The sequence below is a fragment of the Schistosoma haematobium genome, chromosome 1 (genome assembly GCF_000699445.3).
Source record: "Schistosoma haematobium chromosome 1, whole genome shotgun sequence".
NCBI lineage: Eukaryota > Metazoa > Platyhelminthes > Trematoda > Strigeidida > Schistosomatidae > Schistosoma > Schistosoma haematobium.
The window spans coordinates 15,115,811-15,136,108 of record NC_067196.1 but is presented as its reverse complement, the minus strand read 5'-3'; the positions used below and the strand labels follow the sequence as shown (position 1 = coordinate 15,136,108).

Genomic DNA, 20,298 nt, shown 5'->3' with positions numbered 1-20,298 from the left:
GTAGCTTTAGCTAAGCAACAGTTAATACGAGAAGTGGCGCGTGTGTTAACGCAGGGGTGTTTTCTGTTTGTCGAGTTCGTTTTTACACTTGGAGAGGAAATGAAAGATTTCCGACGCCCTAGAACGGGAGAGGAATTTTATGAGTCTTTCGAGGGAGCTCCTTTGTTGACAGCCGTACTCACGTATCTAAGCTTTCTAATGTTAAACATCTTGGGGAGGCTTCAAGATTTCCTGAGGTTAATTCATGTATTAGAAAATCATTCAGTAGCAGAAGTACCGCACACTAAATCTTTCGTCCCGCTTTACTCGTCTTATGAGGCTTTTTATACCCGCAATCTATACCGAAGGGCACAAGACTGTTGGTGTAGACCTATTTGTTCTGCTCCAGGTAGTGAAATCGTAGTAATGGATCGTAAATCACCGGACTATGGATGGACGTTGAAGTGAGTTGAAATAAGTTATCATGATTACTACTTTCTATACACGCGCAGTTCTAACATTTAAAAGCCTTCGTTTTTCAACATGTTTTTTTATGTAAAGAAATGTAATCAAACAGTTATTTATCCCAAAAGTTAATTTATTCTTTGGCTTTTATAAAAAATCTCACTCATTGGTCATCTCTTGTAATGATTTAGTTGTTTTCTCAATTTCGTTGATGAAATATGTTCTTTGATTTTTAGTAGCTAAAAATACTTGGTGGCGTTCTGATTAAATTGTTATTTTAACCTCTATATGTTCAAGCACTTCTCGTGGTATAAGGTATTCATGTTCTGCGATATTTTTTCACATATTTTCAGTATGCCTTGTGTGGTAATAATTTAATTAGCAGTTTAAGATGCATATCGCAGATTTATCTACGACTTTGCACTATTCCTCACAGTTATGATTCATCACTGTCTTTGATGCAAGGAAACTTCATCTAATCTTTTGGGGGAGAATTTACGGATTTTTCTGTGTTTATTTAGCGTTAATGACACACTGTAGCCTCTAAAACAGTAAATTTCCAACTACTGAGCTGCGAATTAAGACACATTTTCCCCTATTTCAACCTTTATGATCGTTTGTTTACGGTATATAAGGGCTGGTTACACATATCTTTTACATTACGAGCTGAACGAGAGCAACGGAAGCAACCTCTTAGAAATTAAGAAACCCATCATCCGTGAATAAAACCGTCCTATACCCACCACATACTGATGTAAACCTTTAAAGCGAGTTTATGATATTAAGATTACGCAATATTTCAGATAAATATCTAAAAAGCAAACGAATAATCTTGATTCTTTTTACCATTTCTGTTGTTATCGCTACTGTGACTCTGTTCCTCGTTGTGTTGATGAGTATGTAAATATTGTTTGGAACTTGATTAGTGTCGGTTATTCCAAACAGTATAACTGGTTTTTCATATAGAATTTAAGTGTTTGGAACGAACATTGTATACTACTAGGTTCCACAGTCAAATACAAGGATATTTGGAAAAGACCTAATTTTTATCTCTAAGAAGAAAGATATACACCCATGAGAATCACTGTATCCCTCCTTTGACCACTGCTGAGAATTTTTTCAAAATTTCACTCCATCGGAAATCACCAGTTTGTCAATAGAGTAACTGGAAAAAGCTGAACCAAATATGAATGCGCGACATTTTCTTCAACTGTAAACACAGATATTCAAAATCAGTCACCAAGAATCTATTGATGTATTATAATAATAAGACGTATTTGAGATGATTTGCCAAGTATGCACGAAACAGTGCAATATAAGGCAGGTAGAAAAAGAGGAAGACTTACGAACATATTGCGTTGGATATGGGAAGCAGACGCCAAAAGAATGATTAGCAACTGAAAACAACTGGAAAGGATTACCCAGAACAGAGTTTGATGAAGAAAGCTGGTGGGCGGCGTATGCTTCTTCACGAGTAATTAAGTAAGAACTAGATGAGAACAACTGGACGTATAATATTTGGAATTTGTAGTAAGTGCCCAATATAGTACAAAGGAACCGTCAGTTAATTTAATTGCCACACTCAGCTAAATGACAGGATGGTAGCAGAAATGATCACTAAAAATTCCAAGTAAATATAAGAATTTAGAAGGCGCTTCCGAGCTTTGAAAGTAATTTTATTGTATAGTGTTATTAAATACAACAAATCATTCAATACTATTGAATAAAAAAGTTAGTATAATTCATAAAAAGCTGAAGTAAGTGGATATTAAATGATTAAATATGATGTACAGTGGGCAAGACCTACCAATAAAAGTATGAACGACTAAAAAAGCACAATATGGATTAAATCGTCCCACTAAATGCTTATTAACTATATATATTATCACTGTAAAACATTAACTTGTATTTCTGTAAATTTGAGCCTTAAGAAATTGTTTCAGTCCATACAGTTGGATAAATGGCCTTAGATGTTACAGATAACAATGATTTGTGCGTGTCTAAATGGTATGAAAACGCGATATGTGTCCCGATTTTGTTTTAGATACTGATAATCATTTTCCTTTTGTCATACAAAAAATTAAGAATAGTATTCGTTAAGTTGGAGATCCCGAACATATCTGCTTAATTTCGTAGTTTTACTGGTTGGTAACCGCATATTATGGGAACTTAAGACGTTTTAATGCAAAAAATTAACTCCGACAAGGAACCTGTTGCTTTTTGTTACGAAAAATAGCCTATGCATCGTTCAAACGACGACCATAAGTATGATGAGTCTAATTGCAGTTCATTTAAGAACATTTCAGAGTAGTATGAAAATCAAAGAGGATCAGAATAAATCATGTGGTGACCAAGCCCCACATCACCCTATACAAACAGATCGTCTGTTTGGTCGACCTTGAATGAAAATACTATGAAAAACTTGTATTGGAAAAGTACTTGAGAAAGAAGATACGATCCCCAATGAGCTGTAATGAATTTAGAACCATCGTCAAAACTGAGTTACGCAACTGTGGTGTATGGATTATGAAATTTTAAGGCATATAAATTACTTCTTGATAATAGTTTCTTTTAGAAGATAGACTTAACAAACACATTTTTTTCGAACAACTTCAGATGAAAAGTCAAGATTTCACTCGAGTCAATTAAGTGAAAGCTTAATTCACTACAATTTCTTACTGTTTACTTTACGTGTTTTTCTTGCTATATATGAGGTCGCCATAGGTTTGGAAAGTATAAAAGACTACTAAGCTGATTTTATATTATTTGGTGTGAACGCACGTGAACATATTGACCGATTACTCGCACAATGAAAAAGATTTCATGGGAAAAACTTACTACTGAATAATTCGAATCGGTTTTCTAAGTTAAAGAGATGGCATATTTGGGATTTACGGTGTGTATGTTTTGATCCCAACTATAATCTTGGTCTAGTTTCATTTTATTTACGGAAACCAAGTAAATGCACTACAATAACAGATCTTTGGGAATAAATTCAAATGTTTCCTCTAAATTATTTGTGAATTCACACAATACTGCTTTATTATCAGATTGTCGTATATATACTTTTGGATAGTGATGCGGATGATGGTGATTTCTATACAAATTTGGTATTGTTTATTACTTTCACTTTCAATTAAGTTATCGTATGTAAAACGAACTTTCACCCTTCACTTAGTGCTTACATTTGTTTTTCTATCGTTCATTTCAGTTTTACAGGAACAAAATCGAAGGTTTTGAACTTCGGATCGTACAATTATTTGGGATTCGGAGATCCCACCGGACCTTGTACTAATGCTACAGAAAAAGCCACAATAAAATTCGGTGTAGGTGTAGCAAGTTCTAGACAAGAGGCCGGAAGCTTAATATTACACAAAGAACTCGAAGATTTGGTTGCTGAATTTGTTGGACAAGAAGCAGCTATTGTTTTCAGTATGGGCTTCTCAACCAATTCACTAAATCTGCCATGTCTAGTTGATAAAGTGAGCTATTTTTTTAGCATGAATTTATGAACAGACGTTCATGTAGTTATTTATTAGTGGTTTTGTTTTCCTGTTGCTGATATTCAGCGATGAGTTTTAGTCAGTCTCTGATAGTTTAATATACACACAAAGCTCATGGTTTTGTGTTACCTTTCGATTGTAAGTTTAATTATATATTTTAACCAACGGTCAGAATGAAACCCGAGACGATAGTTTTGTCCTTTTTAGTACTCATCAAATTCATATACATGGATCCTTGTGTTAATGTCCACACTGAGACTTATGTCTGGTACAATTCTCGATATTTGAATAGCTGAACAGTGTGTACCGATCATGGGACTATTCACAGAAGCTTTAGATTCAAATTATTCTTTTTTATGAAAGGTTGTATCTATTAAATTATGTTTACATTACATATATATCTGAAGGAAAACTGTTAACTAAACACCTTTCATATCTCTTTCAGTAAGTTACACAGTATCGATGACTCACATCAAAGTAACTGATGTCACAGTTGTATTTAATCTTATTGTATGTCTGTTTGTCTCCAAGGTGTGTAATTTTCTTGACACTTCTCAACAATAGAAAATACTAACAGTATGGGAATATGTGGAGATTAATGGACGTTACTGATATCACAATTTTATCAATCGTCTACGAATGAAATATCCATGTCAGGTATTAAAAAAATAGTTACTCCACACGTATGTTTATCTATCTAAACACATATACATTGGTACAAGGGGCACTAAATATATATGTGTTACACAATAACAATAAGGTTGTGAAGGGATAGGGAATATAAATTACCTATAATAAAAAGAAGAACAACAACGAACAAAAATTAGTGTATGAGAGCAAGATAATAACAACAGTAACAATAATAATTAGAGAAACGGTTCTGTTAGTAAAGATATGACCGGAAAGAATTCTTCTATTTAAAGAAGTTACGTTCACTTTTACAAAGAAAGTAAAAGAAAGTTACAACAGGGTCCTCACTGGTTTCTAAGCTGAACCATGTCTGATAACGTCTCTAGCCACTGTGTTGCACTATCTCTAGTACCCCAACCAGGACGTGGTGAAGGACCAACAGAAGCCAGTACTGTCCAACTTTCTTTCATACCACGACACTGCATCATACGCCGACCACCTCTCTGCTTTCCCCAACCGGTCTCGGTGCCGAAAAATTATTCACGACGTGGATGTCTCTGGGATGACATTCGTAGAACATGTCCAAGCCACCGAAGTCGATGTTTCAAGATACTGACACTAATTGAGTTATCGTCACTGTGCCCGAAGACACGATGCCGAACCTCTGCATTATTAAAATAGTGTTGCCGCTGGATGTCAGCATTCGTTCAGAGACAACAATGGTGAAAAAACAGATTTGTCTAACACCCTCAAATTAGAGAGGCCAGGTCTCACAAGCACAGAGCAAACCTGCTCTCACCGATGCCTTGTAGATCCGACCTTTTACAGCTAGACTAACATCGTGACGACAGCAAAGATGGCCCAACTTGACACAAGCCACTCTGGCTTTCAATATACATGAATTGGTCTCATCACTCACGCCACCATTAGCACTTATGTAGCTACCCAGATACACAAACTTCTCGACTACTTCTGTTTGCTCACTACCGACGGTGAGTATGGGATTAGAGTCCTGTTAGTCTTGTAAAAGTACTTTGCACTTAGAAGGTGCGAAACACATAGCATACCTACGGATACTGTCTGCCAACTGATAAAATGGTGATTGCATGGCTTGAGTATCATTGGACAGTGAGACAGTATCATCCTCATACTCAAGGTCGTTCTCCAGACAGCAGATTCACACCACCATTACCTAAATCCACCAGAGCTGTTTCTGGAACATCATCGATAGCAAAGTCGAAGAAAAATGGTGAGATTGGGCAACCATGCTTAGCTCCATTGATTTAATGTACCAGTGGAGTGAGCCGGTTGTGTGCGTTTACTCTGAGGTGTTAGTATATAAGATTTCAAGATGTTAATAAACTCAGACACATCCTTCTTCTATAGAAAATCCCAGAGAGCAGTCCACTCCAACGAACCGAAGGCGCTCCTAGTGTCAAGAAACACGATTGTTGGCCTATGATAAGTATGACGGTGTTCTACCATTTTGTGGAGGGTGAAGATATGATCAATACATCTTCAACCAAAACAAAAACCAGCATGCTTCTCATGAGTCAATCTTTCTCAGGTTTTGAACAATCTACGAAGTATGGCGTAAGTCAATAGTTTGGACGCAATCGGAAGTAAACTTACCCGCCGATAGCTGTTACATAAAAGACGTGAACCCTTTTTGAAGATAGGGACAACAACGGACTTATTCCACGATGTTGGAACACTCTCTAGTTGCCAGACCTTTGTGAGTAAGTCAGTACCATAATCAGGAAGTCGCCATCATCTTTGAAAATGACCGGAGGTAAGTCGTCTGGACCTGGTGATTCGTTGCGCTTTAAGAGTTGGAGTCCCTTGCGGATTTCAGCTCGTTAGTGGGATCAGTCGTCATGGTCCATATGGGGCGGGACAATTTGGTCGATGTCCCGGGGCATCAGACCAACTAAACTGCCCCTCGTCCAAGGTGTCGGCATATGTCACTGATTGGCGTCCCGTTAGCTTCACAGATTGTTTCACTCACACCAGACTCCTCGCTACCGGTGACTCGGATGAGTTGAAAGAGCCTTCAGAAGTTACGAGATTCAGCTGCTGTTCCTAACTCGTTAGCAAGCTCCGACCACCAGGCTTCTCGGTCCTTACGCAAGCTTTGCACTATTTTACTAGGTAACAATCTTCGTTTATGGTCAAACTCGCAGTCACCCGCAATAGACCGACGTGATACAATGAAATGTAAGGAGCTTGTAGACACCCAGTGCTTGAAAGTGGGACGTTTCACGAAGCTGCAAGCTACTTTACTCTCCATTTTCATGGCGTCATGCAATTACAACTAATAATCATTTATAATTTTCGGTGGGATGGTAGCTGGCCTTGAACCTAACTCAGGTTTATATTTAGTTGCAACAGGAGCTGCGACCAATTTACTGACATCGATCAGTTTAAGACAATGGACTTTTTGGTCACTGAAACGTCAGGTAAGATTATCGCAAACAAGTGCAAGATCAGAGTCTAGATAGGCACTCCGAAAAAAGCGGTAGCCTTGTACACAACCAGGCCAGCGGTAGCTAGTCGCAATATAATCAATCTGAGTTCAAGTTTGAGATGTAGAGGAAGGACACCGGGTAGCACATCGGCGATGACTGTGCTGGTAGTTTGTGCTAACCAGAAACAGATTGAGTCTATGCAAAGTTGCAGTAGACGGTTATCATTATCTAACCTGCGACCAACAAGTCCCCATCGGCTATCTAAACGACTCTCTTCTGTGCCTAGATGCTCGACCTGACCATTTGTATCTTCGGCTAGTACTACAATATCTTCGAAAGCACTTTCTGTAGAAGAACAGTTAACTGGTGGTAAAAAATGATTCTTGATCGCATCCGGGCAGCAATCTGTCAGAGCATAGACGGAGACGACGAAAACACATCATTTATCACAACGATTTCTTCACACTTTTATGGAACTTCCTAATCTAACAGTACATAAACAACTATTAATGGGAGTCCAATAGATCAGTGTTGCTTTAGCTCTAGCGCTTGGTGCGACAACAATGTCAGCAAAACCAGACGAAGATGCCACAGTGTCCCCGGATAAACGCAAGTAGAACAAGCTTTGCGAAGTGGCAGATGGAGGGCGAATTTGTAGTACATTACTATAGTCTTGAATACAGGTCTCGGATAGACAGCAGACACCGCTGTTGAAGCTTTCTAAACACAGTCAACCCTGTCTGCTCTCTGATCTGCTTTAGTATGCGAATGTTTAAGGTAGCCATTTTGAATGGCATACGTGGTTCTAGAAAGACTGTTTTAATATTCGTAATCAGTGGTAGCAATCGACTCTCGACCAGTCGGTGACTTGTGATCGTTTAGATAGGATAGGGTTTCCACCATGGATGAACTTCTGTATAAGTTATAAAATAAAATACGCAAAGTGAGAATAAGGAGTACATAAGTGACGAAGTACAAAGGAAACAAAAACGACTGTAACCAAATGGTTGTGAATATGACTTTTGTGAATGAGCGTTGAAACAAGAGAAATTTTTCCAGCATTAATTATCATTGATTTGTGTATGAGCTGGGATAATACCCAAGTGCCAAAACAAAAGTAGGTGGTGTTCTTAGGGGGTCACTTCCCGAGCCTTTGACCTATAGATCTAATTCAAAAAGTAGTGGAGAGACGTTAGAAGATGCCGTCTCATGGTAGTCGATGACCAACAATAGGTTCATATGCTATTCGCCCCCTCAGGATCCCGGAGCCCATTTGCACTATTGGTTTGGAATCAGGGTTTCCTAACTCCCCTGGGTGGATCCTCTGTACCCATTGATCCGGTTAAAGCGCCAGACATTTACTTTCCGTCCTCTCAGTTTCTTCAAACAATATCTCCGCCGCGAGAAGGCAGTGAGTGGGAATTCCCTGTCAGTAGCTGTATACGCGTGGCCATGTGAGAGCATTTCGAGAGTGATAGTGGACTCTCCTCACCCTCGGCTGTGCCAGGATTATTGGGGGTAAGTAGGAACAATAACGGAGCGGATAACATGCATATAGCATATAACCCTCTTTGATCCTAACATACAACAATAGCGTCCCAACGCCTTTGGTAGATCAGACAACCCGAAAGTCACGAGAACACCATCAGGAATACGACAGGCTAGGTACCCCCACACATATAACTTATCTATATCTGAATTGAAACGTAACGATTTGTTAAATCAGCCAGTGTTATAAAACACGTTTGAACCGATATGGTTTGTGTAAGACTCTGCAGAGTTCTCTCTGTGTTTTGATAAAATGCAAATATATCCATTCGCCTTTCGCTAATATGACAGTCATAAACAGGAATTAGAGGCGTGGATCAAGTAAATTTTAAAGCGAAAGTTAATTTACTTGAATTATCTTACAGAATATTATATCAGTAATTATTAGGCCAATAATTGGTTTCTGGTTGGAAACCAGGCTTCCTGTTAAAATCCAATCATCGTTATAGGGTCTGCAAACTAAGATTGGTCCAGCCAGTCTAAATCAAAGTTAATTATTTAAAATATTTATCGACACATTGACGTAAAGTTAAATATGGACTTTATTGACAGGTCAGTAAAAAGAATTTAAACGATAAATCAGAGAAAACCATTAAATAAAGTCAAAAGAATCAACAAGTTTTACTGATTAGTTCATTGTAATCCAAACAGTTTTAAAATACAAGGAAGTTGTTGCTGTTAAGTTGAAGTTAACTCACTGTATAGATGAAAAAATTACTTGATTGTTTTCACCCTAAATATATGTATGATAAAGTGAATATTCAGAAGCAGAAATTATTGAAGCATTATGTGACATATAAGACTATTTAGTATAAGAAATTAAGTTTTTCTCTGGTGTCGCCTACATATTTTTCCTCCGAAAATCACATTGATCAACAAGTAGAACTGATTACAATTCTACAATCAAAAAGTTATTGGTAAAAAATAGTTCTGTGACAGGCAGTTTAAAGCTCAATAAACAAATTGTGTTTTTTAGCATATTAAAATAAAATTTTATGCGCAAAATACCGACTATAGTCAGTCATATGCAATGTAGAACCTTGGATATATGTTCATCGTTTCCAGTTGCCACACTTTAGCACAGTTATATGAAATTGCTACTGCCACTTCAAGATCAATGGAAGCAGTAACTGTATTATTAGTAGTAGAAACTATTAGATACAGGACGTAAAAGAAAGTATACGGAGATTTCGAAACTCATGATCTAAGATAAGTTAAAGAGTCAATGCATCTACGTGTACATTAAGACCTACATAAACAAAAATGAAGATAATAGCACTATATGTGTATACTTCTCTTCACACTGTAATTATTAATGTAAGCGGTGTCATACAGAACTCTGCTAGACGCATGTTTAGTTTTGCATTAAAAGTTAAATACAATTCAAATGTAAATCAAGGCAATATTCATAAGCTATATAGCTGTACGGACTACATGTACTGTTTGTAGGTAGAGAGTGTTGAGTAGTTAAGCAATATTGCCTACAGTTGTAACTCAACAGAGTAGTGCCCAGTAGAATTTAATTTAAATATCATTTATTAACTGACTAAAACACACCCGTTAGTTCTTTTAAAAGTAACCAGGATTTCAAATGTCTCTGCATTTTCATTGATGAAAGAAATGGTTCAAAAATGGTATCCATTCGGAAAAGCGCGAGCAAAAGAGCGCAGTTAAAAAGGGTGTACGTAAATAGGGGTGGTTATCAAAAGGCTGATCAACAAAACGGCTCATAATAATAAAGGTGATCATTGAAGGGAGGGAATAACGTTTTTAATGGTGTGAAATATGTTCTATTTACCTTTTGTTGTGAAAGACCTTCCTTAAACGAACGATTCGGTGGAGCGGTGACATAGAGGTTTCAGCCAACTTATTGGTGTCTGTCATCCAAGGATATACAAATTCATTGGTGCTCTGAAAAAGGATTAGAGTCTAAATGAACTGAAAATCAAATAGTTTAATTCAGGAATCCAGGAAGAGCACTAAAAAAGATAGTATAAGGAGGTAGCAGTACGTATCAGTCTGGTTGTATAAGATTACAAAAACAGATCTACGTTAGACTATATACGTGGGATAGCAAACGATTTGAATATTCAAGTTTATATTTGTTAAACTGTTACTAACATTTTAAGATGCATGTAACGTTTATGTATACATTAAATTGATGTTACCCGCTCTTGATGCTCGCTTTTGATTTATTATGTTTGATCAGTTAATAAATTGCTGGGATTATTTTATCGTATTAAGAAATACACTTTTTAGCGTGTGGAGTTGCCAACATTCTCCAACCCACTCTGTCCTGAGCCTTCTTTTCTAGTTCCATACAATTCTCGTTCATTTCTCTCATGTCTATCTCCATTTCCCGGAGTATTGTGTTCTTTGGTCTTCCATTTTTTCTTTGGCCTTCAGGATTCCATGTGAGGGCTTGCCTTGTGCTTTCCCCAATGTGTGTCCTACCCAATTCCAGCGCTTATTCCTCATTTCTTCCTCCACTGGCATCTGGTTTGTTCTCTCCCACAGTACGTTGTTGCTAATAGTGTCCGGCCAACGGATCCGAAGTATTTTGCGTAGACAACTGTGAATAAACACCTGCATCTTCTGGATGATGGCTTTCGTAGTTCTCCAGGTTTCTAGCCCATACAATAGAACTGTCTTGACATTTATATTGAAAATCCTGACCTTGGTGTTAGTTGACAGTTGTTTTGAGTTCGAGATGTTCTTCAGTTGTAAATATATTGCTCTTGCTTTTCCGATCCGCGCTTTCACATTTGCATCAGATCCACCCCTCTCAGTCTATCATAAAACATAAAATGTAGTACATAATTTCACTGATCAGACTAAAATTGCATGATGATCGAGAAGTAAAAGGAACGTAATAGAATAATAATTAAACGAAATGTGTCAAAGATCACTGTCCACTTAAGTAGTATGAGAAAGATGAAGAATGAATTAAAAATATGAAGGTGATAATAATAAATGACTAAAAATTAAAAACATTAAAATAAGGTCTCAGTAACCAACTGACTATATGTGAAAAAATACGTATTAGAGTCATGATAAGATGACAGCTTGAAGTGATGCTTCTGGACACTGCTCAGGTTTGAACTGTAGTACTGCTACCGCCTCTGCAGCAAAATCACCTATAAGATATTGCGGTATTAATGCTGTACTTGTAAGTAAACTAATTTGAAAAAAAAACGTTTCAACGTTTTGACCTGTTAAATATAAATCTGAGTATGATTTTAACTGGAATAAATGATAATCTGACCTATATACATAATAATTCTATGTTAATAATAACAACTGCATAAGATCCACTTAATATGTTCCATCTGTATATCTAATTAATATTAGATGAAACCTAGTCATTTTTTGGTGGAGTTTTGTTCTCTGAGCTGGGTGGTTTGGTCGTGGAGCTTTCATCGTTCGTCTGAACGACATCATCAGCACAAACTTCTACCTGAAGTTCAGAAGAACGATGAAAGCTCCACAACCAAACCATCCAGCTCAGAGAACGAAACTCCCTCGAACCTGAGCTACAAATCTTCTCCACCATCTCAAAACTTAGTCATTTCACTCTTGTTATCACGGACGTCAAGAATCGATAGAATAAAAGTTCCTTTAGCTTCTTTAGAGAGAACAAAGGACAATGTTTTCGGGAAAACATGTGATAAAGAGTGCCGAGTATAACTTTTAATTTTAAATGAGAAACATCTTTTTAGCATTTAAAATCTATTCAAAGTAAAATTTGCCGAAAATTCCTCAAGCATTTTCGAAAAACCCTTCTAAACAGATTATCACTTAGCTATCCGAAATCAACGTACTGAATTTTAAAAATTACAGTATTTGTTGAAGCAGACTATTATCATTCGTTCAGAAAAATACGGTTATGATTAGTCGTAAGGCAAAGGGACAGAGGGTAAGTCGAACGTATTTCAAACCATTGGAAAAGTTTTTTTCGATGCTCCTTTTTAATAGTCGTTTTTTTATCGTTTTCCATATTGAAGGGCTCTTTTTTCACTCGTCCTTTTAAGAGTCTGTCTCTTTTTTGCTCCCGCCTTTGTTAGTGTAAACCTTCAAAAGTGTTGGCTTTACAGAAAACTCATCTTGCCGCATAAATGTTTGGTGTTAGTGGTAACATAAACTATTGTTCATAAAACAATGAACAACTTGTTTCTTGATCTTTATGTTCACATTCATAGTTTAAGTGCCCATATGGACTCGGACTGTTGCTAATGAGATATGAAAATTATGGAGCTGGCATAAGAAATACTATTCGTAAACAATTATATACTGTTGACCTAAAACAATTGTCATATATGCTTTGTGATCACACTCCGAAGTCACACAGACTACCAACGATTACCAATCTTTATTTACGAGTTCCACCTTAAGCATTATCCCTTCGTGATGTCAGAAAACAAGGAGTTTCAATATCTCACACACTCCAACTAGTGTTCAACTTTATATTCATCTCCATCAAACTCTTTCCTTATTTCTCACTAATTTTTCTGTCCTTGTTGACAAATTGTTATCTCTATTCCGCTTAAATTTTACATTATAGTACTTGTTAAGAGTCCTGATGTTCGAACTGTTTCAAATCAAACAACAGACGTAACATAGTTTGGGGTAATAAGTACTACTGTAATAAAACTTCGAATCAGGGTACAACGGCTTATTTCTTTCTCTCAATTACTCCAAAACATAAATCTTACTAAGAAGATTTATTAGGTAGAAACTACAGAAGATTTAATTTGCATAAAGTTAAATCAGCTTATACAGACTAGTTGTAATGATTACTAACTGCAGATTTATATCAAATGAGTAATTGTCGCTTAAAGTCAAGATCGCATTGAATTGATTAATACAACAAAATTGTATTGAAAACCAAACCAAACAAACTTCACAGTGACTGAATCAATACAATTGAAAATGTACTGAAAATCAATGAACGAAATTCACATCCCATTGATTATTACTGAAAGCTAATAAACGAAAATCGCTTAAGTCCAGTATATGGATTTCAAGATTGATTTTACTGTAATAAGTTGTGCTTAGGGAATTAGTATCCCCCAAAAGGCTTTATTGGCTAAGATTTTAGAATTTGGTGTCATTGGTTTATGATATGTCTTTGAAACTTACAAACAGGACTCATACCCAATCATCTAGTTAACTTCAAGTAGTTGACGCACAGAATCAGCTCACTTGGCGCATCAGGTATTGCCAAACTTAATGGCAACTTCTTATGCTCTTGAACTTGTAGGTAAAGCGTTGAATTCAGTAGTAGAAAAGCAATTTGTGAACTGGATTTTGACTGTAATCACTAATCAACTGTCCCAATGACTGGTGGTGTAAGAGCTTAAAAGTAGGAGGATACACACCATCACCCCTTAAGTAATCTCTGCCTACATTCCTACTTACTGCAACTTGGAAAAATTAAAACATGAGTTCCGAAGAAATTTTTCTGACCTCTTACTAAAGATTGAGTATCTTGATGTTGTAATTATGACAGTTGGCTTTAACGCTCAAGTAGTTAAGCTTGGTGAAGCTTAAAGGATGTAGGTGGAACTTCAATTATTTTAGTCCATTAAACAAGTAACGAACTACAGTCAGATAATCTTTTATTTACAGTATGTTTCGTCTCTAGAGGACAAGAAAGACAATGTTTGATCTATCAATTTTGAACATCAACTTGATTAGGAACACACGTTAAAAATATAGATAGGGGTGATAATTAGAAATGGTAAACTGCCTTTACTTTTATAACATATTTTTGACTCTGGTTATAATGTGGTATAAGTATGTATCTCGTTGCTCCTTATTGGTCGCACAAAAATTAAAATAGAAATACGTCTTGAAACTCATAAAAAATGAACTTTACTCCTAACAAAACATTGTATGCATATTCCATCCATGTGACCTAATGGAATTTCTGAAATGCGGTAAAAATAACAGTTGTTTGTTGAAAACTCGAATCGAGAGCTAAGGAAGAAATAGCAAATGTAAATAGCTCCCACTGGATTATTAAATGCATTTAAGCTCGTCGTAGCAAGCTCCGGACACGTTGAGTCTCAGAGGCAGCTTGAACACAGACTGAAAAACACCTACACAATAATTGTGAGCAGTAATGAATAAACGACTCAAATAAAAAGCTGAAAAGATCATACCGATAATTAATACAAGACTAGGATTGTAAAATCAACTGTCAGTAATAATATATCCCAAAATAATTTAGTGGTCCACTCTCAAACTAGAAGAATAATAAGGTCGATAAACTTTTAGGAGTAGTTCAACCAAACTTTAATATTTAGGAAGAACTAGGTGTTAACCAACTCAGAACAACAAATAACAGTACGTTATGAAGAGTTAACCACATGTGTATTCAATGGTGATGAAATTACCAAGTGTATATTAAATGGACGTACAACTAACGAAAGACGAATAAACTACTCAGTTGTTTTTTTATTTCCCTTTACTTCTGTGAAACATGGCTTACTAGAATAAAAAGTATGTGTAGATGTTTTTGGAGTATGACTGATATATGGTGGAATCATGGGGTGAATAGTGTTGGAGCTAGGTGTCGAATATAGGGGGTTAAGGTTGAATACTGTTCATTAAAACTGTGATTCTTTATCAGCTAAGGTGGTTGGGATGTATGTCACGAATACTCTTACTCTGGCCACCCACACGAACATTGCTGGCTTAAGTGGCAGAAGGTGAAAAGAAAATAAGTAGTGTTATTACTATTGTTGTTTCACTTGCTTTGGTTTTCATCTTTGTTAACTCTTTCTGACTGTTGATCTAATTTAGGATAATTTGGATAAATGTAAATTTATCCATAATTCTATACTGTCCATGACTGATCGGTAGCAATTTTAAGACTTTTAGTTATATATAATTTTCGACACTTAATAATATAACTGCAAGTTATTTATACTGTCACCGACTGGAGCTTACTTTTATTCCATTTATTGAAAGAAGTTAATTAATGATAAGAATGTAGGTGTATTTTTACAATCACCTGATAAAAATCTTGACTCATACTTAGTAACTTATGGTACTATTTTAAGTTTGTATTTTAATGGTTGATTTCAAAAAGGAGTATAACTTCACAAAATTATAATGAATTAGACAATGAAATAAGTCACTTACTTACCAATGTCATACGACATTAAATAGTTAACTTATCTTCATTTATAATGCCATAAGAAGTGTCCCATTATTAAACTCTATCACATGATTAAACTTGATAAGATTCAGTGGCCATAAGCATAAGCAACACTTTTGTGTGTATTTAAAAATAAATTAAAACTTGAAAATCAATCGATATATATTTTAAAAGAAACGGTTGACATAAAAAAAAAGATTATGGAAACACGAAGATAAGGGTATTAGTAGTTGAAAAAAGTCATATGATCATGTGTAACAGGTATGACCCTATATTCATTTGTAATCGTTTGAGTTCAAGCATTAGAGACTTCAATATATATATATATATATATATATATATATATATATATATATATATATGATGCCTTCATTTTTAGTAAAACTTTCTAAACTAGATTATTGACTACTTTACTTTATTCATAATATTAGTATATCTTTATTTTAATTTATGGATAAGGTTACCATCATATGTCTTTTTACAAGATTAATAATTAGACCATGATTCTGTGAACAGGTTATTGATAACATGCTTGTTTAAAGCTGCTTAAATGGTTAATAAGTTAACTACACATAAACAATTATTGAGTTCAGTTGACTAAGTAAATGAAGTGTACATAGGCATTATATATATTCATCATATTCGAACGTTAAAACATCATAATACCTAATTCACTTGATATTGTTTTACTTGAATCTTTCCATTGATGTTTTCTTTAGGACTGAAATTGATCAGTCTCTTATTGGCATATGTGCATACTGTGCGTATGCCTCAATATTGCCTTAATTTACAAGCATTATAAGCAAAGATGGATAGTGGCTAGCAGTGGAATCCAGGACGCGCATTTCGTCCTGTTTGGGACTCGTCAACTGGATGTACCTGCATCTCAGAGTTGATGTTCACTATGGGACTCGAACTCAGTACCGTTCGCTTCAAACGCCATCGCGTTATCCACTTAGCTACTGAGTCCTGATAGCCATCATAATACCTATTTGAATCTACAAAATTAAAATGTTACTTGTGTCCGAACACCCATGAAACTACTATGTAATATCTTTATAAGTTTAATAACAATTGTCCAGATTATTACAAGTACATTGTTAAGTATTCTACACTACTTTTTATAAATGTTGACAATGCATTTGTTTATCGATCATTATTATTTTATGTTCTTTAGTTTCTCTTAACTCATTTTGTACATAAATTGATATTAGTTTTAATGGTGCTTTCTGTCTTATAGAAAATGGAAACATTTTTAACTTCACTCACTAGTGTTTAACCTTTTTTTGTTGCTCATATGAATATTATTGATTTGTTTACTGATTAAAAACAGTGAAATGAATCAATTAATTGACATTTTAATTGTCTATGTGTAAACAAATATATATTTATTCAATTACACATAAGCTATACAGTAAATTACATAATAATATGACTTTTTCAATTCAGTTATTTGTTTCATACACATAGTTCCCTTTATCATTTTGAAAAGAGCAAGAACAAAGATTCTAGCAGAATAGCACGAATTCATTTTATTTCGTAGGTTCTCGTCAGCTGCTTACAACCTGTGATATTTAAATATCATAATTACATAATGGGTTTAAATTGCCATTTGTGCATTATTTTCTAAGCTCTTAATTTTATTTCATCTTATCTATTTAATTAAGAAGTGAATCTGACTAATATAGACACTATCATAGAAGATACTAAGTATTACTGATTAAAGATTTTCTGTTTATTGGGAATTGACTGACGTTAAAAGGCACACTTGAATTTTTATTAAATGTTAACTATTAATATTTGAATTACTTATCGGATGGATTCTGAGGTGCTAAAAATTAGACTGTTTAGCGTAATATAAATTCCTCTTTACTCGTTTTGAGGTTTAAAAGGTTAGGTTAATTGTTTCCGAAATGATGAACACAGTATTAAGTCATTCATTCCTATCCTCGTTTCAACTTAAATAGTTTATGATTGTGAAGATATCTGTTATGTCCTTGATCTATCTACCCACCAATATACAGAAGATAGCTTGTCTCCATCTAGATTAAATCCTTGACACGATAGACTGACTGGTTTAACCTTGAGGCTAGAATCGCGTGAGATTGAGGTAAGACTATGGTATACTTTTCAATTACAAGGAAACTACATTCATAATACATTGATTTAAATTACTAGTTCGTATTAAGTGGATCATCTGAGTGTGCACATATATCAAATTGATAAATTGTATTTACTGTTGAATTTGTTCAAGTTTTTTTACTTGTTCTTATCGATTGATTGTCCTAGGATTGCTGTGTAGTCAGTGATGAATTAAATCATACAAGTCTAGTCTTGGGATGTCGATTGTCGGGAGCAACTATACGTCGTTTTAAACATAATGATATGGAAGATTTGGAAAAAATCCTGCAAGATTCTGTTGTTTATGGTCGTCCGCGTACCCACAGACCATATAAAAAGATCTTGGTTGTAGTTGAAGGTATATACAGGTAAATATTCGTAGTTAATTTGCTTTTTTCTTGAACTGTGCCGTTTGTCTATGTAAAAAACCAAAATAATTTAAGCTCATTTTTATTAAATTACTCGGTTTCTTTTAAGCATTAACCCAATAACACAAATGTTATCTCTCGTTCATTTCCTATCACGAAGCAAGTCTACTTTCATTTTAATTGTTATCTAATCATTATCTTTACACTTTTCATATAATATCACGTGACAAGTATATCTACTTTTGTTTGAATAGTATTTCTAGCCCGAATACAGTAAATGTGGCTCATATCCTACCTTACGATTCTGTACTTGTATTGTATTATCATTTTGATTGTGTCGATGCTTATTACTAGTTAAACTGTACGGTTACAAAATTGAAATTTAGTGAGGTATACAACATGAAATGGATGAGACCATAATTTATGGACGACCTTTGAGCAACATTAAAGTGACCTAGAGAATGTCCATCCACTAACTATGACTAAATGAGGGTTATAAACCAGTGTGAGGAATCAAGATTATGATTTACAGTTGATGATTAGGAATTAGGTTTAGGGTTTTCATTACTAATTGACATCAGATAAAATGCCAAAACGCTATCTAGCCAAATAGATTATTGAATTTAGAGCCGAAGTCCAGGATCTGTTATTTAATATCTGATTAGTTCGTCCACAGATTATGGTCTCGCCCCTGAAATGAATGAACCACAATATTGTTTAGCTAGTTTAAACGATATTTCTATCATAATTCATTCTATTATTACGTTAACGACTCTTGAAAATCAACAATCGTTTCAATGTGTTTCTTAGTTACGAAACATTTTAATACTATATATTCTTAAGTTCATATATTTGATTTTATGATTGAATTGACGACTGTTGCATTATTATTTGATTTGATCACTGACAGGCTGACTAGAAATTCAACCGGGAACACTTTGTGTCCATTCATACTGTATTTAACAATTTTAGAACTCAAATTGAATCAATTAATAAGCAATAAGTGCTGAAAAGATGAATGACAAATGAACTGACCTTTCATTTTTCTTAAACATTGCTAAATAATGTACTATAAGTACACATCTTTTCATCATTTTGTGCTTGATAATTGATCTTATTTGAGCCTGAAAATCGATATATATATATAACCAATGAACTTATGCAGTACGATTTGCAATTTAATTATAGATATGATAGTGATCAGTCAAATGATAAAATAACATGTTAATATGAACAAGTATATTAAAGTTATAAGTGTTGGTCAAACGTAAGAGAATAATCTTCACGTAATACTTCTAAAAATACATGAGTAAGGAAAAGGTATAAAAGAGGCAACGGGAAATAAACAAACAGTATCAAAAAATAGTAAAAATATCAATAAAGTTTTTTCTGACTAGGTAAGTGATATGGATATTACAAAAACTAGGGTTTTTAGCTCGAATCCCCATAGCTTCCTCTATATTTAGAAAATCAAGTTGAACTTCTCTGGAGAAAATGAAAGCTATTTGATAAATTATTCTGAATGATCTAGTTCTACCGTCTACAGAAATACTACTAACCAAATTTGATAAAGCCGATTTTTTACTGACTTCGTTTGATCTCTTTAAAACCTTAAGGAGAGATCCTCACTAACTTGTTAAATAAATTGCATATTCAAATACATTACAGAGTCGATTGATGAGATATGAGAATCATACACTGAATACTTCATTTGCAAATTTCCATCATCTATCCTTTACATTCTGTATGATTCTTTCGGTCCATAATTCCCTTCTATTTTCCCTTCCATTCTCTTCAACTCGATCTTCTTAGTCTTCTGCTGCCAGGTTTTTCACTTCTGATAGGTGCTACATACTACTTATGTTGACAAACATAAGTAGCATACATCACAAATGTACATTGAAGTGATATAGTTGGATAACTTACAATTATTATCCTGAAAGCTATTAATCTCATGAAATAACATTATTAAAAAAATTATTTAATAAATCTGTGCTCATGTTTGTTCTTTGATTTCAAAATGCTTTTTAAATCATTTTTCTATTTTCTCT

General features: G+C 34.8%; 1 protein-coding gene across 2 annotated transcripts in view; it reads left to right on the top strand.

Annotated features, from left to right (window-relative positions):
* The window catches only part of SPTLC3_1 (serine palmitoyltransferase, long chain base subunit), a 33,065-nt gene continuing 12,767 nt past the window's right edge, over window positions 1-20,298 (top strand). For both annotated transcript variants that reach the window (XM_035732687.2, XM_051211173.1), the window contains exons 1-3: window positions 1-443; window positions 3,656-3,926; window positions 18,048-18,247. In XM_035732687.2, coding sequence (XP_035585991.2) covers window positions 100-443; window positions 3,656-3,926; window positions 18,048-18,247 — 815 coding nt within the window. In that variant the 5' untranslated portion in view covers window positions 1-99. The remainder of the gene's footprint in view (window positions 444-3,655; window positions 3,927-18,047; window positions 18,248-20,298) is intronic.